Source organism: Oncorhynchus keta, chromosome 21 (genome assembly GCF_023373465.1).
Source record: "Oncorhynchus keta strain PuntledgeMale-10-30-2019 chromosome 21, Oket_V2, whole genome shotgun sequence".
NCBI classification, from domain to species: Eukaryota; Metazoa; Chordata; class Actinopteri; order Salmoniformes; family Salmonidae; genus Oncorhynchus; species Oncorhynchus keta.
This window is the reverse complement of record NC_068441.1, coordinates 19,270,263-19,297,970: the sequence shown is the minus strand read 5'-3', so window position 1 is coordinate 19,297,970 and position 27,708 is coordinate 19,270,263. Positions and strand designations below refer to the sequence as shown.

The 27,708-nt window shown below is 44.0% G+C and overlaps 3 protein-coding genes across 20 annotated transcripts in view; 1 reads left to right on the top strand and 2 right to left on the bottom strand.

The window, feature by feature from the left end:
* The window catches only part of LOC118399864 (paired box protein Pax-7-like), an 84,236-nt gene extending 65,103 nt beyond the window's left edge, over nucleotides 1-19,133 (top strand). For all 12 annotated transcript variants that reach the window (XM_052473423.1, XM_052473420.1, XM_052473424.1 and 9 more), the window contains exons 8-9: nucleotides 14,681-14,930; nucleotides 16,407-19,133. In XM_052473423.1, coding sequence (XP_052329383.1) covers nucleotides 14,681-14,930; nucleotides 16,407-16,522 — 366 coding nt within the window. In that variant the 3' untranslated portion in view covers nucleotides 16,523-19,133. The remainder of the gene's footprint in view (nucleotides 1-14,680; nucleotides 14,931-16,406) is intronic.
* The window catches only part of LOC118400227 (28S ribosomal protein S16, mitochondrial-like), a 217,156-nt gene that overhangs the window by 81,240 nt on the left and 108,208 nt on the right, over nucleotides 1-27,708 (bottom strand). The gene's annotated exons all lie outside the window — the stretch shown is intronic.
* LOC118400226 (28S ribosomal protein S16, mitochondrial-like) overlaps nucleotides 1-27,708 on the bottom strand; it is a 217,074-nt gene that overhangs the window by 81,240 nt on the left and 108,126 nt on the right. The window lies entirely within an intron of this gene.

Below are 27,708 nucleotides of genomic sequence, written 5' to 3'. Positions count from 1 at the left end.
TTAAAACAAATACTGTTTCAATTTGGCAAGTATAAAAAAGGATATAAGAGGCTTAAAAAAAAGAGACCTGCTGTTGGCAGCTACCAAGAGAATCATGGGTAAATCATATCCACTGGCTATATGTTTTAGCATATATTATTAGGGCTTGCTGCTTGTTTAACACGTCTGAACTCAGAGGAGAGTATTGCTGGTATCACAAATATACAAGTACAAACATTGGCGATATGGGGCTTTGTCTGTGTTTAGCTACCTATCAGATGGAATGGGGGTTTAGGTGCTTTTAGCGTGGGTATTTTATATGACGCAGGGGTCAAATGTTTTTCCCAAACAGGCTTGTACTCTCTAAACCAGTTAATGGGTTCTCTATCTGTGGTTGGTTCCATGCCTGCGTTCTCTATACCTCAACCTCTAACCCCCCTAGAGCAGCTAAGTGAAACCAATACGCTCTTTGCTTCTCGTTTCAAAGAAATATCTTTGGATGTGGTTTCATTTATTTATTATCTACCAACCTTTCCCCTTCTCTTTTTTTGACAACTCTTGCCAAAAGTACGTCTACTCCCTCTCTCTCTGTCTCTCTGTCTCTCTCTCTCTCTCTCTCTCTCTCTCTCTCTCTCTCTCTCTCTCTCTCTCTCTCTCTCTCTCTCTCTCTCTCTCTCTCTCTCTCTCTCTCTCTCTCTCCGTCGCCTCTCACTCTCCCCCTGGAGAGGCAGATGAAAGGCTTTGGCGGATAATAAAAATGCTATTTAAATGCAAGGGTGTTGTGTGCTGGTAAGAGATATTTCCTGCAGAAAGTGAGCGGTTTGCATCCTGATAAATAGTCAATATAAGGGAATGCGATTTACATTTATCTTGCGGAGACCGCCAATATACATTTCAGCAAGTTCTAGAAGTAGGAAATGACTGAGACGGATTCACACGTGTGTCCCATGCAGACAAAATGCATATGGAGAATGGAGAATGGTATTGCCTTTATTTAAGTGTAGGCACATCGATTTTATCTTGAATACCAATTACACACCGGTGTGGAACATACTGAAGAAGTTTTATTCCATACATTTGTGGCATTATTTCCTCTACTCTATTTCATAATATTATAACCAAGTGTTACTATTATTATTATTAATATTCACCGTCTCTCACCTTCCACTTGTTGGAGTGGGAAGTGTTAATGCTGAGGCAGGTGAAGTGAAGTCTGGTGTATGAGGCATGCACAATGTTGTGACCTCTGTGGAAGGGGTCAGAGGGTGGCAGGGTCGCAGCAGGGCCGGGCTGCAGTCAACCTGCCTAGCTAGCCGTCTGGACGCTGGGGATGTTGTCTGGCTGCATGTGTTTCCTGTTAGTTCCAGATGCCTCTCTGACAGGTGCATGGACGTGATTAATACTCTGTCTCTGGCCATATCTCTCTCTCTCTCTCTCTCTCTCTCTCTCCCTCCCTCCTTCTCGTGGGCCAGTTAAATTACAATATGCGAGGTGGTTTGGTCCCCAGCTGGTTGTCTGGTGTAGCAGCCCGTTCCTCTCAGTCTCCAGCTGAGAACTATTTCACTATTTATTTACATGTAATTATGACTATGAGGTGCAGATATTAACACTGTCAAGAACAATTTGACCTGACATTTTTCACTAGGCCTGGCTCCTGCTGGTTTTAGCAAACAACCCCCCCCCCGTGCTCCCCGATCCGCCTCGCTTTCCTCTCCGAGCTGCTCCCTCACACACACAGCCCTGCCTCACTGAAACCTCTCTGCTGGAATCAGAAAATCTGCCGTTTAATTTGGCAGAGGCGGCGGTGCGAGGTGAGTTGCAGTGTGTGTGTGTGCGTGCGTGTCTGTGATTTTGTATTGGAGTGGGTTGCTCTTGTTCCTGGTGGCTGAATCCATCCCATAGTAACTCAAGCATATCACTAGCAGAGAATAGAGGATTGCTCGCCACACGTTCTCCAATTGCAGCCCAATAGACGTAACCTCTGGTTAGTGAGGGGCCCTGCATGCACAGAGGGCCGTTTAGGAGGGAGGGAGTCCTTTCTCTGGCTAGTAGCAGGCAGCTGTGCTCCATTGAACACAAGGATAGAGAAGACGCGCGGGGGCGGGGAATGGTTCAGAGAAGAAAATGTATTTAATTCAATCTATTACAAAGCTATTATTCTCCAATTACATTTTATGAAATATTGCTTGCTACATCCATTTGTTGACCAAAATATAAGCTTGTTTTACTCCAATGTTTGTAAACAAGGTAAATGTAAACAAACATCATATAGCCCCAAAACATGGTTACAATTATACATTTGATATCATAGATGGTCAGCAACTAATGCTCTTTCTATGCATTTGAGAGCGGTTACATTTCTCCAGCCCCATCCCTGAGCTTTTTTGCAAAACAGGGGGTGGGGAGCATGCTTTGTAATGGTTTCAATTAAGGATTCTAGATTTAATATCTTGTGGAATTTCGTTTGATATTCTGTTTGCTTAAGTCTCCAGTTCAGCTGTTTGATAAAATGGTGCAGCTCGATGTTTGTGGGGAGAATTGTTAGAGAGCGGAGTAGAGAGTCTGGGGGACACTGTGGTAGTATGGCTAATGTTGTGAGAAGTGACAGCTTGTTCCAATGCCCGCTAATCATCCTCATCTGTGCCCGGCATGTCAATGCCCAGATTCTGTCAGTGCCAATCAGGCACTTAATTGAACACAATTAGCACCCCCCTTCCCTGCCATACACCCCACACTCTTCAAATATCTATTTCTCTCTCTCCCTCCACTCTCTCTACTCCCCATCCTCCCCCTCTCTCCCTCCTGTCTCTGTCTCCTTGGCGGCGGAAGACACTTTTCACTTTTGATTAACGTGCCGCGGCCAATTAACGCGCTGACACGCAGGCCAGGGCCCGTCATCTGCTGTCTGCCACCAACGCTGCCTTCTGCGTCCTGGCCCCACACTGCTCCCACCACCTCCACCATGACCAAAACGCTTTAATTCAATTTATGCAATCTCTGTTATTTTTAAATAGCCATTTTGTCTGCTCAGATGAGGGGCCTTACTGCCCGCTGGGCTGCCCATGTGAGAAGGAGGGATGAGGGGGAGGGAGGGCTGGACTTGGGGTTGCACTGCTATTGACTCTTTAGAAAAAATCCTTGATCTTTAAGTACTTTATTCTCTTTCCTAGTTGTTTTCCAAATGAAGGAATTTATGCTGTTTATTTGATTTGTAAGTTTGACTTCATTTTGTTCATCGCAAATTGCGAATGATCGCGAATTGATCAGTAAAATAAGGTTTCAATTAGATATGGAGTAATATGGGATTCAAAGTCTTTTTTGGACCAGTTCTCAGAAATCATTTAAAAATATTTGATATTTGATATGGAATATTCCTAATCATTTTAGTCATTGCACAAGTTTGAATTATTTTCTATTTCCATGTATTTGGTTCCTCAATCATCCAACACAAACCACACAGTATACTCAATTTACTTGACTTATAGGTCAGTGAATTCAACCATACATTTAATCTCTGTAATCACACCCACAGGACTGGCCTTGAAAAATCGACCCAAATCTGGTGTCATCATCATCCCTGATCTTAAGTCATTCCCAGTTGAGGCGTGTATCAGCCAGGCAGATCTGCCAAGGTGTGAGATGTTATTCTGTGCCCCTCGGGATAACTTCCAGACATTTGGAGTGCTTATTTTTTCCTCTCTGCCGCGGTGACCTCTGTCGAACTTAAAGGTACATCTTGGGGGCATTCGATTTGGGCAGAACAGGAGCTATCGGTGACAGGGGAGCTAATCCAGTCTTGCGCAGATTAAGAGCAGAGTTTGTGGAGTGGGGTGTGTTGGCGCGGGTGCTGGCGCCGGGAATGGAACACAGGGCTGTCCTATCAGCTCTCCAGGCAGGCTGGCCCTCAGGCCAACTTTAGTCCTAGAGGAGTCTTTGTACTTCCCAAATCCTCTCTCTCACACTCTCTCTTTCTGTCTCTTCTCTCTCCTCTTTCCCCTCGTTTTATACCTCTTTCCCTCTTATACTGTATCGCTATTTCTTTCAGATGAAAAAACTTTGTCTGTGAAATATTTTAGTGAAAATGAAAAAAAATGTACAGGTATAGTGAACATTTTCATCTGTCTGTGGGTAGTGCAGGTCACTGGATAAACAGGTGCATTCTGACCTGATCAAATGCAATGACATGTTTATTGTCACATGCTGTAGAATAACAGTAACATGCTTACTTACAGGCCCTTCCCAGCAATGCAGAATCCAATCAAATAAATCATCATAATAATGGAAAAAATATCAAATAACAATAGAAAAAATATATACAGTGGGGCAAAAAAGTATTTAGTCAGCCACCAATTGTGCAAGTTCTCCCACTTAAAAAGATGAGAGAGGCCTGTAATTTTCATCATTGGTACGCTTCAACTATGTATGACAAGACAAAATGAGAAAGAAAATACAGAAAATCACATTGTAGGATTTTTAATGAATTTATTTGCAAATTATGGTGGAAAATAAGTATTTGGTCACCTACAAACAAGCAAGATTTCTGGCTCTCACAGACCTGTAACTTCTTCTTTAAGAGGCTCCTCTGTCCTCCACTCATTACCTGTATTAATGGCACCTGTTTGAAGTTGTTATCAGTATAAAAGACACCTGTCCACAACCTCAAACAGTCACACTCCAAACTCCACTATGGCCAAGACCAAAGAGCTGTCAAAGGACACCAGAAACAAAATTGTAGACCTGCACCAGGCTGGGAAGACTGAATCTGCAATAGGTAAGCAGCTTGGTTTGAAGAAATCAACTGTGGGAGCAATTATTAGGAAATGGAAGACATACAAGACAACTGATAATCCTCCTCGATCTGGGGCTCCACGCAAGATCTCACCCCGTGGGGAGATCACAAGAACGGTGAGCAAAAATCCCAGAACCACACGGGGGGACCTAGTGAATGACCTGCAGAGAGCTGGGACCAAAGTAACAAAGCCTACCAACAGTAACACACTACGCCGCCAGGGACTCAAATCCTGCAGTGCCAGACGTGTCCCCCTGCTTAAGCCAGTACATGTCCAGGCCAGTCTGAAGTTTGCTAGAGAGCATTTGGATGATCCAGAAGAAGGTTGGGAGAATGTCATATGGTCAGATGAAACCAAAATATAACTTTTTGGTAAAAACTCAACTCGTTGTGTTTGGATAACAAAGAATGCTGAGTTGCATCCAAAGAACATCATACCTACTGTGAAGCATGGGGGTGGAAACATCATGCTTTGGGGCTGTTTTTCTGCAAAGGGACCAGGACGACTGATCCGTGTAAAGGAAAGAATGAATGGGGCCATGTATAGTGAGATTTTGAGTGAAAACCTCCTTCCATCAGCAAGGGCATTGAAGATGAAACGTGGCTGGGTCTTTCAGCATGACAATGATCCCAAACACACCTCCCCGGCAACAAAGGAGTGGCTTCGTAAGAAGCATTTGAAGGTCCTGGAGTGGGCTAGCCAGTCTCCAGATCTCAACCCCATAGAAAATCTTTGGAGGGAGTTGAAAGTCCGTGTTGCCCAGCAACAGCCCCAAAACATCACTGCTCTAGAGGAGATCTGCATGGAGGAATGGGCCAAAATACCAGCAACAGTGTGTGAAAACCTTGTGAAGACATACAGAAAACGTTTGACCTCTGTCATTGCCAACATTACATTACATTACATTTAAGTCATTTAGCAGACGCTCTTATCCAGAGCGACTTACAAAGGGTATATAACAAAGTATTGAGATAAACTTTTGTTATTGACCAAATACTTATTTTCCACTATAATTTGCAAATAACTTCATTAAAAATTCTTCAAGGCCTCTCTGGGGAGAACTTTCACAAATACATGGGGTACCAGTACTGTGTTGATGTGCAGTGGTACGAGGTAATTGAGGTAGATATGTACATACAGTGGATTCGGAAAGTATTCATACCCCTTGACTTTTTCCACATTTTGTTACGTTACAGTCTTAGGGTTGTTGTCCTGTTGGAAGGTGAACCTTCGTCCCAGTCTGGGGTCCTGAGCGCTCTGGAACAGGTTTTCATCATGGATCTCTCTGCTCTGTTTATCTTTCCCTCGATCCTGACTAGTCTCTCAGTCCCTGCTTCTGAAAAACATCCCCACAACATGATGCTGCTCCCACCATGCTTCCCCGTAGGGATGGTGCCAGGTTTCCTCCAGATGTGACGCTTGGCATTCAGTCCAAAGAGTTCAATCTTTGTTTCATCAGACCAGAGAATCTTGTTTCTCATGGTCTGAGAGTCCTTTAGATGCCTTTTGGCAAACTCCAAGCAGGCTGTCATGCGCCTTTTACTGAGGAGTGGCTTCCGTCTGGCCACTCTACCATACTGGCCTGATTGCTGGATTGCTGTAGAGATGGTTGTCTTTCTGGAAGGTTCTCCTATCTCCACAGAGGAACTCTAGAGCTCTGTCAGAGTGAACATTGGGTTCTTGGTTACCTCCGTGACCAATGCCTTCTCCCCCAATTGCTCAGTTTGGCCAGGCAGCCAGCTCTAGGAAGAGTCTTGGTGGTTCCAAACTACTTCCATTTAAGAATTATGGAGGCCACTGTGTTCTTGGGGACTTTCAATGCTGCAGACATTTTCTGGTATCGTTCCTCAGATCTGTGCCTCAACACAGTCTCGGAGCTCAACAGACAACCTTCGATCTCATGGCTTGGTTTTTGGTCTGACGTGCACTGTCAACTGTGGGACCTTATATAGAAAGATGTGCCTTTTCAAATCATGTCCAATCAATTGAATTTACCACAGGTGGACTCCAATCAAGTTGTAGAAACATCTCAAGGATGATCAATGGAAACAGGATGCAACGGAGCTCAATTTCGAGTCTCATTGCAAGGGGTCTGAATACATAAGTAAATAAGGTATATATGTTTTTTATGTTTTCTACATTAGAAAACATTTCTAAAAACCTGTTTCGCTTTGTCATTATGGGGTATTCTGTGTAGATTGATATTTTTTTAAATGTTCAATCAATTTTAGAATAAGGCTGAAACGTAACAAAATGTAGAAAAAGTCAAGGGGTCTGAATACTTTCCGATCACTATAGGTAGGGGTAAAGTAATTATGCAACAGGATAGATAAAAGACAGTAGCAGCAGCATATGTGATGAGTGTGTATGTGTGTGTGTGTGTGGCGTATGTGTGTACGTGTAATGTGTGAGTGAGTGTGTATGTGTTGGCGTGTCAGTGTCAGTATGTGTGAGTGTGTTAGGGAGAGTCCAGTGTGTGTGTGTATGTGTTGGCGTGTCAGTGTAAGTATGTGTGAGTGTGTGGGGAGAGTCCAGTGTGTGTGTATGTGTTGGCGTGTCAGTGTAAATATGTGTGAGTGTGTGGGGAGAGTCCAGTGTGTGTGTATGTGTTGGCGTGTCAGTGTAAATATGTGTGAGTGTGTGGGGAGAGTCCAGTGTGTGTGTATGTGTTGGCGTGTCAGTGTAAGTATGTGTGAGTGTGTGGGGAGAGTCCAGTGTGTGTGTATGTGTTGGCGTGTCAGTGTAAATATGTGTGAGTGTGTGGGGAGAGTCCAGTGTGTGTGTATGTGTTGGCGTGTCAGTGTAAATATGTGTGAGTGTGTGGGGAGAGTCCAGTGTGTGTATAGAGTCAAAAATATTTAATGCAAAAAGGATCGATGCAGATATTCTGGGTAGTTTTGATTAACTGTTCAGCAGTCTTATGGCTTAGAGTAGAGCTGTTCAGGAGTCTTATGGCTTAGAGTAGAGCTGTTCAGGAGTCTTATGGCTTAGAGTAGAGCTGTTCAGCAGTCTTATGGCTTAGAGTAGAGCTGTTCAGGAGTCTTATGGCTTAGAGTAGAGCTGTTCAGGAGTCTTATGGCTTAGAGTAGAGCTGTTCAGGAGTCTTATGGCTTAGAGTAGAGCTGTTCAGCAGTCTTATGGCTTAGAGTAGAGCTGTTCAGCAGTCTTATGGCTTAGAGTAGAGCTGTTCAGCACTCTTATGGCTTAGAGTAGAGCTGTTCAGGAGTCTTATGGCTTAGAGTAGAGCTGTTCAGGAGTCTTATGGCTTAGAGTAGAGCTGTTCAGGAGTCTTATGGCTTATAGTAGAGCTGTTCAGGAGTCTTATGGCTTAGAGTAGAGCTGTTCAGCAGTCTTATGGCTTATAGTAGAGCTGTTCAGGAGTCTTATGGCTTAGAGTAGAGCTGTTCAGCAGTCTTATGGCTTAGAGTAGAGCTGTTCAGGAGTCTTATGGCTTAGAGTAGAGCTGTTCAGCAGTCTTATGGCTTAGAGTAGAGCTGTTCAGGAGTCTTATGGCTTAGAGTAGAGCTGTTCAGGAGTCTTATGGCTTAGAGTAGAGCTGTTCAGCAGTCTTATGGCTTAGAGTAGAGCTGTTCAGCAGTCTTATGGCTTAGAGTAGAGCTGTTCAGGAGTCTTATGGCTTAGAGTAGAGCTGTTCAGCAGTCTTATGGCTTAGAGTAGAGCTGTTCAGCAGTCTTATGGCTTAGAGTAGAGCTGTTCAGGAGTCTTATGGCTTAGAGTAGAGCTGGTCAGGAGTCTTATGGCTTAGAGTAGAGCTGTTCAGGAGTCTTATGGCTTAGAGTAGAGCTGTTCAGGAGTCTTATGGCTTAGAGTAGAGGTTTTCAGCAGTCTTATGGCTTAGAGTAGAGCTGTTCAGCAGTCTTATGGCTTAGAGTAGAGCTGTTCAGCAGTCTTATGGCTTAGAGTAGAGCTGTTCAGGAGTCTTATGGCTTAGAGTAGAGCTGTTCAGGAGTCTTATGGCTTAGAGTAGAGCTGTTCAGGAGTCTTATGGCTTAGAGTAGAGCTGTTCAGCAGTCTTATGGCTTAGAGTAGAGCTGTTCAGCAGTCTTATGGCTTAGAGTAGAGCTGTTCAGCACTCTTATGGCTTAGAGTAGAGCTGTTCAGGAGTCTTATGGCTTAGAGTAGAGCTGTTCAGGAGTCTTATGGCTTAGAGTAGAGCTGTTCAGGAGTCTTATGGCTTATAGTAGAGCTGTTCAGGAGTCTTATGGCTTAGAGTAGAGCTGTTCAGCAGTCTTATGGCTTATAGTAGAGCTGTTCAGGAGTCTTATGGCTTAGAGTAGAGCTGTTCAGCAGTCTTATGGCTTAGAGTAGAGCTGTTCAGGAGTCTTATGGCTTAGAGTAGAGCTGTTCAGGAGTCTTATGGCTTAGAGTAGAGCTGTTCATCAGTCTTATGGCTTAGAGTAGAGCTGTTCAGGAGTCTTATGGCTTAGAGTAGAGCTGTTCAGGAGTCTTATGGCTTAGAGTAGAGCTGTTCAGCAGTCTTATGGCTTAGAGTAGAGCTGTTCAGCAGTCTTATGGCTTAGAGTAGAGCTGTTCAGGAGTCTTATGGCTTAGAGTAGAGCTGTTCAGCAGTCTTATGGCTTAGAGTAGAGCTGTTCAGCAGTCTTATGGCTTAGAGTAGAGCTGTTCAGGAGTCTTATGGCTTAGAGTAGAGCTGTTCAGGAGTCTTATGGCTTAGAGTAGAGCTGTTCAGCAGTCTTATGGCTTAGAGTAGAGCTGTTCAGCATTCTTATGGCTTGAGGTAGAAGCTGTTCAGGAGCCATTTGGTCCCAGACTTAGCACTCCGGTACCGTTTGCCGTGCGGTAGCAGAGAGAACAGTCTATGACTTGGGTGGCTGGAATCTTTTAACAATTTTAGGGCCTTACTCTGACACCGCCTGGTATAGAGGTCCTGGATGGCAGGGAGTTCAACCCCATTGATGTACTGGGCCGTACACACCATCCTCTGTACCGCCCTGCGGTCGGATGCTGAGTAGTTGCCGTATCAGACTGTGATTTAGCCAGTCAAGATGCTCTCAATGGTGCAGCTATAGTACTTTTTAAGGATCTTGAGGGCCCATGGCAAATCTTTTCAGCCTCCTTAGGGGGAAGCGGTGTTGTCGTGCCCTCTTCACGACTGTGTTGGTGTGTTTGGACATTGAGGTCCTTAGCAAAGTGGACACCAAGGAACTTGAAGCTCTCTGTGGTCAATCAAGGGTTAAGGTGGGCATAGCACATTACGTGACTGTAAAGATATAATGTAAATATTGTTTAGGGATATTACATTGGGTGCTTCATAAGTAGTGATAATGAAAGGTATTAAATAACATTCTGACGGATGGCATCTCTTTGAAACTGTGGTATGAATATGTCACTGTGGGGAATTTAGTGAGTATTGTATGTAAGAAAATTATGACATTTTTCCCTCTTTTGTTGTAGCCTAAAGAAATATTGCCTTTTGCATTTTCTGTCAGTCAACTTCCTCACAGCAAGTCAAATTTGATTGTGGAAGCAAATCCAACAAAGAGCAAAGGCTCATCAAACATTTAAGCAGACACAAAAATATAATTTGACTGTTAAGGAAATTAGCAGGGTATGAAAGAACCTCTTTTTGTGTCACAAATGCTCTATTTGTTTATCTGAAAGGATGCACATTGTATCAACTTCCAGTTCTCCATACACTCCACCGCGGGGCTGGAGGGCTCAGAAGTTGAGAGAATTAATGAGTTTTTTATTATTATTTATAAAGTAATCTATCTGTAGAGAGCGAGGCAGGGAACGCCCTGGAGCAGTGTCCTTTAAACTGCTCCTGTCTCACATTATCTCCTCCAACAGCCCTAGCACAAAGTCAAACAACAAACGAACACTGAAGACGCTGTACGGAGAGAAAGAGAGAGGGGGAGGGAGGCAGGGGTGTAGTGGAGGGCTGTTCTGAAAGAGAGTGAGGGTGTTGGTTAAGTGTGTATTGAGTGGTGTTGTTCTGGAGCAGAGCAGGTCTAAAGGCCTGTTGAGGGTGTGTTTTACACCCTGCAGCTGATACTCAGCATCAGCCATATCTGCACCCACATCAGATAATAGGGGGAAGTGGTGAAATGGCATTGATTTTTGTTTAGCTGTGTGAAAGCAGAAAGACATTACAGATAGCTAATATGAACCCGGCTCAATCGAGGAGCTTACCATTCCCCCCTCCAGCAAAAGTTAACCAAAATCATCTGAGTGATTTTAGGAGAGGCATCTCAAGGATACAACCTTCCAGACAATCCTCTCTTTTTTACAACTGCAAACTTCTTTGCAATCTTGACGGGAAAAAAATCAATTATAAAATTGTCCATGAAAAGTAGCCTTCTCTTTTGAAGAGCTAGTTAAACCTATGAATAGTAATAGGGCTGATTCGAGCACAGTCCCTGATTATTGGCTGCTTCATTATTTCATGTTTAAATAAGGAAGTGATGTAATCAAGCTTCAATTAACTGATGACTATATCTGGCCCACCCCTCCAGCTGTCTCCCCGGACCCCCGACTAGCACTTCCCCACACCTACGTCACATGACCAGCACATCTTAGTCCAGCACAGCATAGTATGTACATCACAGCCCAGCACAATACAGCAGGGGACAGAAGGTTCCACACGGAGTCTGTTCTCCGGTCCATCTGGGAGGGAGCATCCCATGTGTCCTGCATGCAGAGAGCCATGAATCTCCCTCTCATAGATACATGTCACATGTTCTGTATAAATAAGTGGTGGGGTTGGAGGAGGCTGTGTGTTTCCATGCTGATAGAATTAACATGAGGAAATCGCTAACCAGCCTTTATGTCTCTGATGTGCCTCAAGTGCTTCATATTTCCTCAGATATTTTTTTTTCAGAATATAATTAATTTGTGGAATGAGATCCATTTTCCGTATGCAGTGTGTGTGTCTGGCTATGCATTGCTGAGCAGTATGACTGCATACGTATGCAGAGAAGAAGTTCTACAGTATAAAGGTTTCTGAGATGTCCACTCTGGAGATTGACTGGAGCCCTGTCCTTCTGTAGGATATTTTGCACCACAGCATCAGCTCTGTGAACTGTGTTTAAACCTTTGTGTGTGTGTGTGTGTGTGTGTGTGTGTGTGTGTGTGTGTGTGTGTGTGTGTGTGTGTGTGTGTGTGTGTGTGTGTGTGTGTGTGTGTGTGTGTGTGTGTGTGTGTGTGTGTGTGTGTGTGTGTGTGTGTGTGTAACCACCTCCATGATGAGCTAATTGGTTTAGCAGCCAAAGCGCCAAAGGCCAGCCCAGCGTAGCGAGACACAACGTGAACCTGATGTTGGGGTGGATGCTTCCTTGCAATAGAAGGGAAGCATATGTGGGACCAATTCCCCCATTAAGAGTCTCTCCCTCTGCTTTCCTAAAAGGGAAATATAAGTCTAATTCAACATTTTATGTTTAGGGCAAAAGCTCAGTAGAAACGTCCGTCTGCACTGCATTGTGGTGATGCCTGTGCCTCTAGTCTAATGGAGATAATAACATTCATAGCAATAGTGGATTATTATTGGTTAACGTATGATTGTGTACAGATGTAGGATCTTAACACCTCTTTGGGATAGGGGGCAGCATTTTCACTTTTGGATAAATAGCGTGCCCAATTTCAACTTCCTGCGGCTCATGCCAAGAATATAAAATATGCATATTATTAGTAGATTTGGATAGAAAACATTCTGACGTTTCTAAAACTGTTTGAATCATGTCTGTGAGTATAACAGAACTTATGTAGCAGGCAAAACCCCGAGGACTAACCATTCCGAAAAAACAATTTTGGAGGTCACTGTCTATTCAATGGTTTCACTGGGAAACGAGATTTCTAAGGCACTAGTTTGCAGTTCCTACCACTTCCACTAGATGTCACCAGTCTTTGGAAATTGGTTGAGGTTATTCCTTTGTGTAATGAAGAAGTACGGCCATCTTGGATCAGGTTCACGTTATGTGTACTGTTTGAGAGATGCGCAAGACTAGAAAAGTAGCGTTAGTTTGTGATCCTCCTGTATTGAAAACAGATAGACCCGTCTTCAATTTGATCGATTATTAATGTTTAAAAAGCTGTTTTTTTCTGGGTCAAACGCGCCAAATACATTGACATTTTGGATATATATCGACGGAATTAATCGAACAAAAGGACCATTTGTGATGTTTATGGAACATATTGGAGTGCCAACAAAAGAAGCTCATCAAAGGTAAGAGGTGTGGTGCCTGCAGGGTTGAAATATGCTACTCTCTCTTTGTTTACTGTTGTGCTATCATCAGATAATAGCTTCTTATGCTTTCGCCGAAAAACCTTTTTGAAATCTGACATGTTGGGTGGATTCACAACGAGTGTAGCTTTAATTTGGTATCTTACCTGTGTGATTTAATGAATGTTAGAATTTTATTGTATTTTATTTGAATTTGGCGCTCTGCATTTTCCCGGGCAATTGGCCAGGTGGGACATTTGCGTCCCGCCTATCCCAGAGAGGTTATTAATTTGAACCATTTTACTACAGTAGAAAAATGACCCTACAGCAACAGGAAATGTAAATGTAAATGTAAATGATTATGTGGATTATAATTAATGGACAATTTTTGTAGGATTTGAAACAAGCATGACATTTCAAAATGGAAATTACAATTTAAAATAAATGTAAACCTCAATTATACTGCAAGTTTGCATTTCCTGTAGATGAATATGAAATATATTGCTGAGTATTAAAATAAATGCACTCATGCTGTATAAATAACACTCCTAATACTTACCCGAGCCGTAACTGTAACTCATACTAGCAGTAGGCCCTTCGATGAGGCTAGTAGAGTCTATTTATTTGGGGATCTGATCTAAGGGGATCGTTTACTGCTTCCAACTCCATTACTATTCATGAGATGGCTCGGCTAGGGGCTGGGGATTAGGGACTCCCTCAGTGCTTGTTGTGGTGTGTAGGCCTCAGGCCTCCTCCAGCCCCCAGGCTCTGGGATATACAGGGGCTGTCTGGCACTGCTGGTGGTTCTATTATCACCCTGAGACCCTGCTGTCCCCACGCTGTCCCCGCGCTGTCCCCACTCTGTCCCCACGCTGTCCCCACGCTGTCCCCACGCTAAACACTGAACTGGCACCTCTTTCTTTCCCTCTATCACCCCATCTCTCTCTCTCACCCCATCTCTCTCTCTCACCCCATCGCTCGCTCTCTCACATCTCTCTCACCCCATCTCTCTCTCTCACCCCATCTCTCTCTCACCCCATCTCTCTCTCTCACCCCATCTCTCTCGCTCACCCCATCTCTCTCTCACCCCATCTCTCTCTCTCACCCCATCTCTCTCTCACCCCATCTCTCTCTCACCCCATCTCTCTCTCACCCCATCTCTCTCTCTCTCACCCCATCTCTCTCTCACCCCATCTCTCTCTCTCACCCCATCTCTCTCTCACCCCATCTCTCTCTCTCTCACCCCATCTCTCTCTCTCTCACCCCATATCTCTCTCTCACCCCATCTCTCTCTCTCACCCCATCTCTCTCTCACCCCATCTCTCTCTCTCTCACCCCATCTCTCTCTCTCTCACCCCATCTCTCTCTCTCTCACCCCATCTCTCTCTCTCACCCCATCTCTCTCTCACCCCATCTCTCTCACCCCATCTCTCTCTCTCTCACCCCATCTCTCTCTCTCACCCCATCTCTCTCTCTCACCCTATCTCTCTCTCTCACCCCATCTCTCTCTCACCCCATCTCTCTCTCACCCCATCTCTCTCTCACCCCTGTCCTTTTTTTGTGGTCCATGTTTCAGAGTTAAATGGGTGTTTTTTAGCTGCCTTTGTACAACTCAGTAATGTGATAACTCCCAGTGATAAATCCCATCCATGTGTTGTTTAGGACCTAGGCCTCTCTAACCCCCCGTCTGTCTCCCCTCTGCCCTCCCTAGGTGATGAGCATCCTGAGTAACCCCAACGCCGTGCCCTCCCAGTCCCAACATGACTTCTCCATCTCCCCCCTCCACGGCAGCCTGGAGTCCTCCAACCCCATCTCAGCCAGCTGCAGCCAGCGCTCTGACTCCATCAAGGGGGTGGACAGCCTGACCTCCTCCCAGTCCTACTGTCCCCCCACCTACAGCGCCACCAGCTACAGTGTGGACCCCGTCACCGCCGGATACCAGTACAGTCAGTATGGACAGAGTAAGTACTGCATCTGCATTTATGTGTGAATGTGAGGAAGTGAGTGTGTTTGTATGCCTTTCCCATCTGACCTCCTCACCAATACAAGTCTCCTGCATGTCTTCCACCTCATATGAAATGGAACCAGTGGTACTGTAATTAGAGGAAATGGTGCCCATTCCACCACCTCCTGGGCCGAGCTGCCCCCTGACCTTTGACTCCTGGTCTGTCTGATAAAGGCCTATGATTCACCCTCCGGTGCTGCCTGGCTTAGTCACACCCCACTCTGCTCTGTTTAGCTGGGAACAAGGAGAGGGCCACTTCAAAGACACTAACACACCCTAAGGGGCACCCTGTCCTCTTAGCCACCCCTCTCTCTCTCTGTCTCACGCACGCACGCACGCACACACACACACACACACACACACACACACACACACACACACACACACACACACACACACACACACACACACACACACACACACACACACACACACACACACACACACACACACACCTCGGGACAGGAAACAGGCTGATTAGATTAACATAATTATTGACTGATGCTGTGTCACAACCCTTCATAATGGGTAAACTGAACCACACTTACCCAGTCAGCCTCCCTTTGGTCCTGTTGTGTGTGTGTGCGTGTGTGTGTGCGTGTGTGTGTGCGTGTGTGTGCGTGTGTGTGTGCGTGTGTGTGTGTGCGTGTGTGTGTGTGCGTGTGCGTGTGTGCACGTGCGTGTGCGCGTGTGTGCGTGTGCGTGTGTGCATGTGCGCGTGTGTGTGCGTGTGTGTGCGTGTGTGCGTGTATGTGTGTGTGTGTGTGTGTGTGTGTGTGTGTGTGTGTGTGTGTGTGTGTGTGTGTGTGTGTGTGTGTGTGTGTGTGTGTGTGTGTGTGTGTGCGTGTGCGTGCGTGCGTGTATGCCAGTAGCGTTATTATCAGCCAGCTTGCAGAGCAGAGAGACTGATGGCGGTGTGGATGTGATCTGATGTGTGCTTAATTAAGACAGTGATTGAGCACAGTGGCTGGCTAATGAACGGAGGAGAGAAAAGAAAGCTGCTGTCTACTGATGAAAATGATCCGGGATAGGAAGTGTGGAGGGCATGAAATCAGAGATGCTAAGTGTAATGAAGACTGGCAGACACGACACACACTGGGACCATTCTGACTGATAGCATGGAGACTCTATGAGGTGGCACATGCCCTGTGCCAAGTCTGTGTCAACCTCAGACAGGGCATGGGAGAGAGAATGTTTTGTTTTCTAATTATTTCTCATTTTACTCCACTTAGTTCTGCCACAACTCATTTTGAACAGAAAGAAAAAGAAAATGACATTGAACAAAAAGGACAGAAAGGGGTGTGTTTGAGGAGTTGGCCACCTGTCAGTGTGTATGTGTGTGTGTATGTTTCTTTGTGTGTGTTGTGCATGTATATTTATGTGTGTATATCCCTCACATGTTCACATTTATCTGTGTGTCTGTTCTCTCTAGCTGCAGTGGACTACCTGACTAAGAATGTGAGTCTGTCCACCCAGAGGAGGATGAAGCTGGGAGACCACTCTGCTGTCCTGGGACTGCTGCAGGTGGAGACGGGACAGGCCTACTGAAACAGCCAGCCTCTGCCTGGCTCCACCCAGTCTAAACTCAACACCCCTTTAACATATACAACCCTGCTGCTGCCCCCCCACCCTCCCTGCAGCCTAACCACTGCAGCACTCTCTCCCCCTCCCCACCCTGCAGGCAGTCAGGATGTCTCTGTGTATGTCAGAGTGTCTTTTTGCCTCTTGATTACGAGAGGACTTGTCATTAGAACTGCCTTTCCATGGATAGCCAACAGGCAGCCCGATCCTATACCCCAAGACCCCTAAACCATGGCTCTGCCACTCCTCTGTGTCCTCCTCCCTGATTGGCTCTGCCCAGGCAACCCAGAGATGATGGCCCCAGCCAGCATGGAGAACGCGCCCCCTGGGTGCACACTGCAGTCCAGTCCAGCACAACACTCAGAGCCACTTTCAAATGTACTTTGACCTTGTTGTTTATAATAGTTCACTAAGCCAATATCATTCAAATGATTATCACTCTTGTTTTTTTTATATCAATATTGTTAATATTATTATTGCTGTTACAATTATGATTCATGTGATTCTATTTTTGTTTGTTATTCCCTTCATAGTTATTTTCTCTCTCCGTGTGAAATACTAGCAGATGACTGAGGTGATGTGGTGGGGTTGCAGTGGTGTGTGTTTGTGTGTCGGTCCAGCCGGAGAGAGAAGCTGATTGTTTTCCAGGCTGCGGCTCCTCCGCCTGGACCCTGAGCTCTAATGTTCGTGAGCGATTTGACCTTCCCGCTTTCACATTCAACTTGACATTCCTAAAGAACTTGGCCACTCAGTGGGAAGTCTAGCTGGGCGGATTCTACTGTGAATTAGCTGCGGTTTGGCGGCCAATGGCTTCCCCCCTCCCAACATCCATCCTTAGCTGTACTCCATGGGGAGGAGGGCATTGTTTGTAAAAACAGGATTGGGGAAATTAATGTATTTTGTTTAGAAATATGGACCTTGCCAAGGAGGACTAAACCCCCTACCCAAAAGCTCTATGTGACTTTAACAATTGAAGGAGATTAAACAAAACCAACATAGTGTCAAAGCTAATTATAAATGGCCCTTCTCATTACCAGCCAGGTTTGATATATTTTGTTGTTTAATTAAGACATAAAATCACATGTAGCTGTTTACCATGTTGGTTTGGACCAAGTGTGCATTCCTTTGAAACATTCCTCCAGCAGGGCTGACTGATGCCAGTCACATTCCTTCTCTGCCCATGATGAGATTAAGAGAAGGCAAACTGTGCCATTCACATGCACTTTGTCAAATCAAATAATCCTTTGAAATGTGAAAGGGCACAGGTAACCGGCCTGGCTGGCCCCCTCTGGCTCTGGTTGGATCCACCCCCTTCTAATCCCCTGGACATTCAACTCCTGCTTCGACCGACACACTCGCAGAAATGTACAAAAACAAAACATTTTTTAAAGAATAGCTAATATTAAACATTTGTGTAGCACTCATAGTTGACTTTTGACACAAACTATGTTGGGCTGAATTATAACTTGAACTTTCACACCAATCTCTCATTTATATCTGTGTATGATTTTTGGAGTGAGTTACGTGTGCATATTCCACGTCAGGATTTAACCCTTTGTCGCCTTTAAATGGAAATTGTACAGTAGCAGGTTGTGTATTGTTTGTTTATAAAGAGTATGTTTTATACTAAAACAACAACAATGTTCAGTGGTAGTTAAGCAGGGGATCTGCGGAAGTCAATGTATTTGATTGTTTTCTTTACTGGTTTCCTTCTGTTGTTTTTGGTTGTGTTATATTGTATGAATTTCATTAAACCAAAATGCAGTGTTTTGAGCCAAGCTAAGTAGGGAATTCTGTATATTAAATTAGGAGAAAATTCCATTAAACTTCCTAAATTGAATAATTGTATAAAAGAGGTTGTTAGTTGAGAGAGAGAGAGAGAGAGAGAGAGAGACCAATATGTTTGATAGTGACTAGAGGAAACCTATTATTCCACACCTACAAGTGCAGACAGGGGTATGGGGAAGGTGTATTCCAGCACTTGATCTTATGGACTCATGATCCGAGTGCAGACCTTACTGTGGACCATTACATATCTGTCTGACCTCTGACCTCTCTCAGTGTGAAACATTGTCCAGGGGTTCAGCAGCACAGCTTTGATGCCATACAGGATGGGGACCTCTCCTGTCAGGGAAAGGAGTCAGAATAGAACAGTGGGCCGAGCAGTGTGTTCTCTGGCTATGTGTGGGTACAGCCAGGCTCCAGACCACACATCTCTATTGGAGAACACCTCACTAAAAGTAATGATGACTGAAGCACTGAAACCAGGCTGGTCTGAAAGCTCTGTTTAATGATGCCCCATTATTGTGTATATAAAAAAACAAATATTACTTTTTTTGTTTTTGTTTACGCTTCTAGTGTATCAAATCCATTTCTAACACCTGACTCCTGACCTGTTTACTTGCTTTATGGAATCTGTGTTCTGCTTTATCCCCTTTCTGTTCCACATGTATATTACCATGTTATAATTTATTCTGCTGTATGAAGTATTAGAGTAGTGGTATTTACTACCTTCAGCCTGTTGGTGTGTTTACTGTAACACTGCCGTAACTGTTATCAATTAAAGAGCTGAAAAATATTCATCGCTTTGTCCTTTTTTGAGCTTTCATATCAGTTTGAATATCAGTTTGAAGGTGTCAAATAAAGATTTCAAATTGGTCATTTTTTATGTAAGACAAATCATGCCCTCTGAAGTTGAATATTCAGCCTGGTGGGGATTCATCTGAACTTTCACCTCTCTTTTCACTACAATACACACTTGCTCTGTGTGTAGTGCACACGTACATGTGTGTATAACATTCTATGGGCCTCTGGACCACCTCTGCTTCCATCCCAGTGAGCAGTGTTTTAACTTTTTTTTTATTTTACCTTTATTTAACCAGGCAAGTCAGTTAAGAACACATTCTTATTTTTAATGACGGCCTGGGAACAGTGGGTTAACTGCCTGTTCAGGCGCAGAACGACAGATTTGTACCTTGTCAGCTCGGGGGGTTTGAACTCGCAACCTTCCGCCCCAGTCCCAGATCCTAGTGAAGAGAGGTGCTAGCTGGGGGAGCTGGTCAGGGCTGCGGCAAGACACAGCTGTAGGAAGTCATTCATTCTGTACACTTTCCAGCTATGATCTCCTCTCCACCCCTGTCTGTCTGTCTGTCTGTCTCCCATGTGCTATGCTCTGGAATGGTGTCTGTTAATGATTGCACACAGTCACAGAAAAGTGTGCTTGTATGCTAGGAGCGCTGAGGAATCCATTCAGTTGGCATTGGGACTGTCAGCTGTGCTGTATATTAAAGTTTAGTGAAGCTCCTCTTACCATTACCACTTTTAAATGGCATGTAGATAGCGCTTTAGGTATATTTCAAATGAAATGCAATAATTCAGGAATACTTCCATATTTCAGCAGTCCGTTATCTTAACGTATTATGCAGTTTTATTGATAGAGACAGATGGGAAACGAATGAGAGGATAAATGAGAGTTACATATTGTAGGTAGTGAAATGGGGAACTCGGGGATTTAACCCTTATCTCTGAGGGCCAATACGTAGTCTGGATTTGGTACCACTAGACCAAACTGAACTATCCATTATACCTTTTCAAAATGCATTATTAAGGACAAATCACCAGCAGGGTAGGACTACTTTATTATTATTCTATTCTCATACATGAATTAACACATTTTGTGGGTTTAAAAACAAAAATACAGCACACAGTACGGTTTCCTACTAATTTACAATTAATTATGCTGTAGTTTATGAAAACAATGAATGGCGTTCTGTGCATATTTATTCTCATCAGGAATATTGTGCATTTATCTAATTAATTTGCAATGAAAACATATTAACACACATTAATATATAATACATGTCATTCTGAAATGTTATTTTCAGTGGTTATTCAAACCTAAAGGCGAAGAAGAAGGAATGAATTGAAAATTAGAGGCTCAAGCCTTTAGCGAGAATCAAACAACAAAAAAACAAAAAGTTGTTTTGACAAAGCCAAATATTCTTAAGAATGCTAACAGTGTATCAGTTTAAAGATTACCGCACAGTTAACAGGTACTGTACATGTGAATAACAGTATATCATTTGAGGATAAATTGTCAATTTGAAAATCTATGTAATAGGAGAAATAAAAGAGTTGTTTGGGAATGAGAAAATTTAAGGAATTGGTCATTTTTGGATTTTATGTTAAGATTTTAATTTAATGTATTTAATTTGTTGAAATATAAATTCAGTAAATTGTTAAGACAAGAGGACAGGAAATTGTACTATAGTACATTTTTTAAGAACTGATACCAGGCCTAGCTGTCATATATGGCTCCCGAGGGGCGCGATGGTCTAAGGCACTACATCTCAGTGCAAGAGGTGTCACGATAGTACCTGGTTCAAATCCAGGCTGTGTCACGACCGGCTGTGATTGGCAGTCTCATAGGGCGGTCCACAATTGGGTTTTGGCTGGAGTAGGCTGTCATTGTGAATAAGAATTTGTTCTTGACTGACAAGTTGAAAAAATAATAAATATACCACTGGATCTTGATGAATTGTTCCAATATGTATTCTTATCAGGATCTTTCTTCAGTGTGTGTCATGGTTAACCCTATCCTTCTAAAGTTTGTCTTGTGGTTGTCCAGATCTCCCTCTGGTCTGACATGTGGTCCTGAAGTCCCAGCTGTTTTCCTCTGGGCTACTGTCACTCAGACAGGGACGAGGGCCGAGGTGGCAGCTCCAGCCAGCTGTGGGTGGGAGAAGCTTTGTAACACTTCACTCTTCTTCTCCTTTGATCCCCTAATTGATTGACTACAGGAGCAGGGGATGAACAGAGCCCACAAGAGCCGATTCCCCTCGCCTCTCTGGAATGGTTTAGATAAAGTGCAGAGGGCTTGACTATACAGCTCTCCAATACAGACATAGGGCCATTGAAGGTGGCTGTGCGGTGTGCCATGGTGGCTTAGCTCTGGGCTGTGTCTGTCAGTCAGTCAGTCCCTTGGCCCAGGGTTTGGGGCTTGAGTCCTGCCCTGTGCAGAGCTACGTGGCTGCTGGAGGTAATGGGTTTGTTTATATCACAGGGATGGAAATGAAACTCCTGAAACTCCTGAGCCTCAGAGTGGAGAGAGGGGACCAAGTGCCCTATCACTTAGGAGACAGTCAGAGACGGATGGAGAAGTCACTGCAACAGTACAGCCCAGCAAGCCACACACTTCCAGAGTGAGTCATAGAGGCAGTGATTTCGATCTCATTTAGGACCTTAGCCATGCTGTAATGTAAAACCTGCAATTGAAGAACGAGCGGTTGAGAGGCGTGGAGAATGAGAAGGGAAGGTAGGAAGGAAGGAAACAACCAGTGAGAGGTCTCCCTCATAAGGAAACCTTTTGCCTTTAATCGGGCCCAGAAAGTTTATGGAACAAAAATACAAATAATCATCAAAACATCATCTAAATATGGTCATAAGACGTTCAAAGAAATCAAAATTCCATAATGATGGATGATTAATCTGGAATATGAAAACAGTATTCTAATAGTATTCTCAACTGGGGTTCAAAGCCTTGTGTAGGTACATGCTGAGGAATGATTAAGACAGGCTTTAGGAAGACTGGGTTTTATTCTTTGAGCTTATGCGTCACAGGGACTAAAAAAGCTCCCAGCTGTCACCATGAAAGCACTTACAGTATAATAATCCCCCAAATCCTGTAATTATTCCAGCATAGGCTGTGTACCTGAGCCGCAGCTTTCTGCTCGTCACCTCTAGGATCCATCCCACAGACACACACAAACACCTCACATCTCACACACGCACGCACACGCACGCACATGCACGCACGCACACACACACACACACACGCACGCACGCACACACGCACGCACACACACACACACACACACACACACACACACACACACACACACACACACAAACCTCCCATGAAGGAGTTTGAAAAGGAGACGAGGGAGAAAAAAGGCCAAGTGAAGTTGTAAATCTAAGAGATGGGAATGAAATAAAAAAAAATCACTATGAAGGCTACAGCTTCATTTACATTTCAAATCTGTGCTGTGCTCTCGGACTAATTCATATTAAGAACAAAAACGGAAATGAGTGCAGACAGTGGCAGCCCCTAAGTAAAGAACAAACTCGGTGGATTTAGTCAGGAGATACGTACATCAGTCCTATCTCAGGAGAAGTGGGCTCCTAACAGGCGTGACGCCTGGGCATAGACCACCATACACAGAGACAATTTTTCTAGATAATAGCCTATCACGCAGGATACAATTTAAATTAAAAAATGCAATTTTCACCTTGAAATGAACAAATGATTACAATTTCTATACAAATTAAAGCATCCAGGCTGTGCCTCAGTACTGTGCCAGGGCCATGAAACTTGACATAATTACCATGAAATACATTTTCAAATATTTGTATTTTGTCCATCGCTTTAAAACACGCCACTCTGCTTTCTGTGAGTTTGTGATCTCACCTTCTGGGGAAAATACATAAAAAAAGAGAGAAAATCATCAGAGATGAAAAGCTCTTCAATGCCAGAGATAAAAACATATTTACAAAAAAAAACACACTCACATGCGTACACACAGTAAATCAGCGGTGAGGCTCTGCACAGCGGCCCCCGGAGCTATCTCTAAAAGCCAAATTATGGCTCCTAATCGGGAGAATCATATCTACTAGCTATCTGCTCCTGTCTGAGATAGGCTCCTCTCTCTCTCCCCCAGCTTTGCTCTGTTCTGCACTCATCAACACAAATTCTATTTATTTGTGATTACGAACACCCTTTGAATAAAATATGTTTGTGTTTGAGATCCAAAGTTTCGGTAGATTCTGAACTCAACAGATTCTTGAAAGAGGAGGGTGTTGCATGGAGAGAGCACCTTCTTTGGGCAGTGGTGTTGGAGGTGGTCTGGTGAGGGAATGAAAGAGAAAGAGGGAGACAGAGAGAGAGAGAGAAGGAGAGAGACGGGAGGAGAGTGAGAGAGGGATAAAAGTGTCGCCCATGGGAAATGTGAGACCTCAGACTGTTATGTTTGTGTCATGATTCATACAGAGATTGAGCATTCAATTATTTGGAAAGAGTACCTCACCCAACTCACATTTTCAGTAGCAGTGTTATTATTTTACAATTATTGAACACCAGGGTTTAATTTATGCAGACCATTGTCAGTCATTTTCCCACGATTTGGTCAGAATTTGGTTTATTCACATAGTAGTACATCTTTTAGATGATGAAAACATGTGATGGCTCCATGCTAGTCAATCAAACCTGGACATTGGTCCCTATTGGCATGAAACAGTAAAGGAACCCAGCCCAAGAAATGGTCACTCGAAAATAGATTGCATCTCTACCCTCCCTGGCCCTGTGGCCGGTCTGGTGCAGTCCAGAGAGGGCTTATAAACCCACCATCCCCCTTCTCCCCTCCATACCCCCTTCCCTTCTTCTCGTTTTCCCCTACATCTGTTAGACTCCCTCAGCCACAGAGGTGCACATCAGATTTCAATAGTTGACCTCTTAATGCTGGATCAGCGCCACACCGGCAGCAATTTCACACTCAAGATGAAAGGGACATGAACAGAGAGGACACTGGGGGTGATATGGGGCCCTGACCACGCCAGTGGACGCCCCTCTGACCGCTTCACTGTGGCAGCCGCCAGGGCTCAGCTACACTGGGCCAGATATGGTGTATGGAGAGAGAGGTACAGCAGTACAGACCTGGGAAACTGACACCAACAGCTCACTGACCACGCAAAAAAACACTAGAGAACCAAGAAACTGACCAACAGTCACAGCTACTGACAATTGGACTGCAAAGGTGGTAAACTACAGCCCTACTCAGCACAGCAGAGGCAACACACAACCTAATGGAGAGTGCGTCTGACATATTGTTTTTACAGTAAAGACCCACTGTATCAGGGAAATGACACGGGATGTGTTAGTTTAGCCTATCAATGTCACGGCTCCTGTGTGTCAAAGAAAGAGCATTTCTAAATTAATTCATTAATCGTTGGGAAAATAAACAATAGAAGGAAAACAAAAATAGGAAATCAAGATGTAAGAATCTGTATGTTATTATTAGTTCAACCTTTGCATGTTATAATTTATTTTCACTATGAATGTGGTGTATGTGTCAGTTTTCTGAAGGAACATCAGTTGAATTGAGAGTTTGGTGACACAGCCTCTGGGCTTGACCTAATGTATTCCTTAAGTGGCTGTCAGGTCCATGAAGGTCTGGTGGAAGTGTGTAAATAGAGTGTCAGATCAGCGCCCCATGGAACAGAGGTGAGGAGTGTGTGTGTGTGTGTGTGTGTGTGTGTGTGTGTGTGTGTGTGTGTGTGTGTGTGTGTGTGTGTGTGTGTGTGTGTGTGTGTGTGTGTGTGTGTGTGTGTGTGTGTGTGTGTGTGTGTGTGTGTGTGTGTGTGTGTGTGTGTGTGTGTGTGTGTGTGTGTGTGTGTCTGTCTGTCTGTGTATATGTGTGTATATGTGTGTCTGTCTGTCTGTCTGTCTGTCTGTCTGTCTGTCTGTCTGTGTGCGTGTTTGTGTGTGCATGTGTGTGTGTATAATGACAGTTCATCCCAGTCCCCAGAGCCCTGTGTCTGTCCCCTCCTCTCCTCTGTGTTCCAGGCCCTGGCTCTCTCTCTGCCTCCCCCTGTCTGTCCCCTCCTCTCCTCTGTGTTCCAGGCCCTGGCTCTCTCTCTGCCTCCCCTGTCTGTCCCCTCCTCTCCTCTGTGTTCCAGGCCCTGGCTCTCTCTCTACCTCCCCCTGTCTGTCCCCTCCTCTCCTCTGTGTTCCAGGCCCTGGCTCTCTCTCTACCTCCCCCTGTCTGTCCCCTCCTCTCCTCTGTGTTCCAGGCCCTGGCTCTCTCTCTGCCTCCCCCTGTCTGTCCCCTCCTCTCCTCTGTGTTCCAGGCCCTGGCTCTCTCTCTGCCTCCCCCTGTCTGTCCCCTCCTCTCCTCTGTGTTCCAGGCCCTGGCTCTCTCTCTACCTTTCCTGCCTGCTCCTCACTGCTCCCGACTGGGCACAGCTGGAGAGCAGCTTCTTATTCATTCATGAGTAGAGCACCGGATGAATAAAAGGTTCATTACCGCGCTAAAGTGTTACTAATGACATGTACCTGCCACCGAGCACCTCAGAAAATCTAATGTGACACACTAGAATGGAAAATCTATTCCGCTGCACTAGGGCCTCCAGTGATGCCTCTGCATACTCAATGGAAATTTCCCTGTGCCTGCCCCTCATTTGTGACTCTCTAAAACCAATATTTACAATCCCATAGTCATTATGTCCTACCAGGCCCTGTGCACCCGCTGTCACGACCTCCATATTAGCTGGAAATTGGACTTTGCGAACATAGCAGGGGAGGAGAGCCTCCTCTCTCAGATGAGAGGGGGCAGCACCAGGGTACCCAGCATGGTGCTGGGGCCATATCATATGATATTCAACCTCACCTCTCTAAGAAGAGAAATGAATACCCCCTCTCCCCCTAACCCACCTCATCACGCAGCATTCCATCATTTGGCAATCTAATGTCACAATGCACAGTGATGTACAGCCTACAAATGGTACACAACTGCTTTCATCATTTTGTATCTATTAAAAAATCATTTATTACTGATGATTCATCAGGCACTTTTTTATTTATTCAAGATATGTATTGTGAAATTTTAATCACAAAATATTTTCTTCACAGGTTATAAAAATGTGTCAATAATCTGGTGCACTTGATACCCTTAGAGTTCTATGTCATTAACTTATGTAAATAGGCCGCCTAGCCCAGTGTTGAGCAGCAGCCACGGTGTATGCTATTGTAATTATCTCATTAAGACAGTTAAATGCCTACTCCAATTGTTGTTACACAAGCAATGCTGCATGGACAAAGTTGTGTGGCTGCCATGGTAACAGGGCTTAAGAGTCTTTTATCATGCACTTGAGAGAAATGGTGCATAAGGCCATGGTAAATGACCTTCTGACAGACACTTGCCAGCTCCACAGATGTTCAACACAACGCTAATATATTTTTAAGAAGATAGACAATACTTTTGTATGCAGATATTGTAGAATCTGATAACAAATATTAAAATGGATGTGTTGCATCAGATCAAGTTATTGATCCAGGGTTGCATTAAATGATTGTTTTCTTATACAAACTGTGGAATAATGATTGTTTTCTTATACAAACTGTGGAATAATGATTGTTTTCTTATACAAACTGTGGAATAATGATTGTTTTATTATACAAACTGTGAAATAATGATTGTTTTATTATACAACCTGTGGATTAATGATTGTTTTCTTATACAAACTGTGGAATAATGATTGTTTTCTTATACAACCTGTGGATTAATGATTGTTTTCTTATACAAACTGTGGAATAATGATTGTTTTCTTATACAACCTGTGGATTAATGATTGTTTTCTTATACAAACTGTGGAATAATTATTGTTTTCTTATACAAACTGTGAAATAATTATTGTTTTCTTATACAAACTGTAGAATAATGATTGTTTTCTTGTACAAACTGAAATAATGATTGTTTTCTTATACAACCTGTGGATTAATGATTGTTTTCTTATACAAACTGTGGAATAATGATTGTTTTCTTATACAACCTGTGGATTAATGATTGTTTTCTTATACAAACTGTGAAATAATGATTGTTTTCCATGCAGAAATGCTAAGAAAGTGGACATGACCTGTGGTAATAATCAATGAGTCTAAAAAGAAATGAACTAGGGAACAATATATCCAAAATCAATTGCACATTAGCCTAAACATGAAAATGTTTTCACAACATAACAATGATTTGTTATGTTTTATTCACCAATACATCATTTTGTTTATATTTATATTTTCATGAAAAGAACCAACAATTGATAATTAAGTCCACTGTTATTTCACTTCAAACAGTCAACCATATGCAGCTGCTGCTCCTGTCAACAATGAAATAATAAGTGATGTGCAGTCTGGAACGTACAGTACAGCATCATGCTCCTCACCTCTCAGTCTGCATTGGGTTCCCCTGCTAGCCAGCTGCATGTTGTTGTCCTCCCCGGGCCTGCCGGCCTTGAAGACCTGCTGGTGGAGTCTTAAGGCCCCTCTAATTGAATCAGTGGCCCCATCAGCATCTCAGCAGAAACTCAACATGTCTGCCATTTTGACG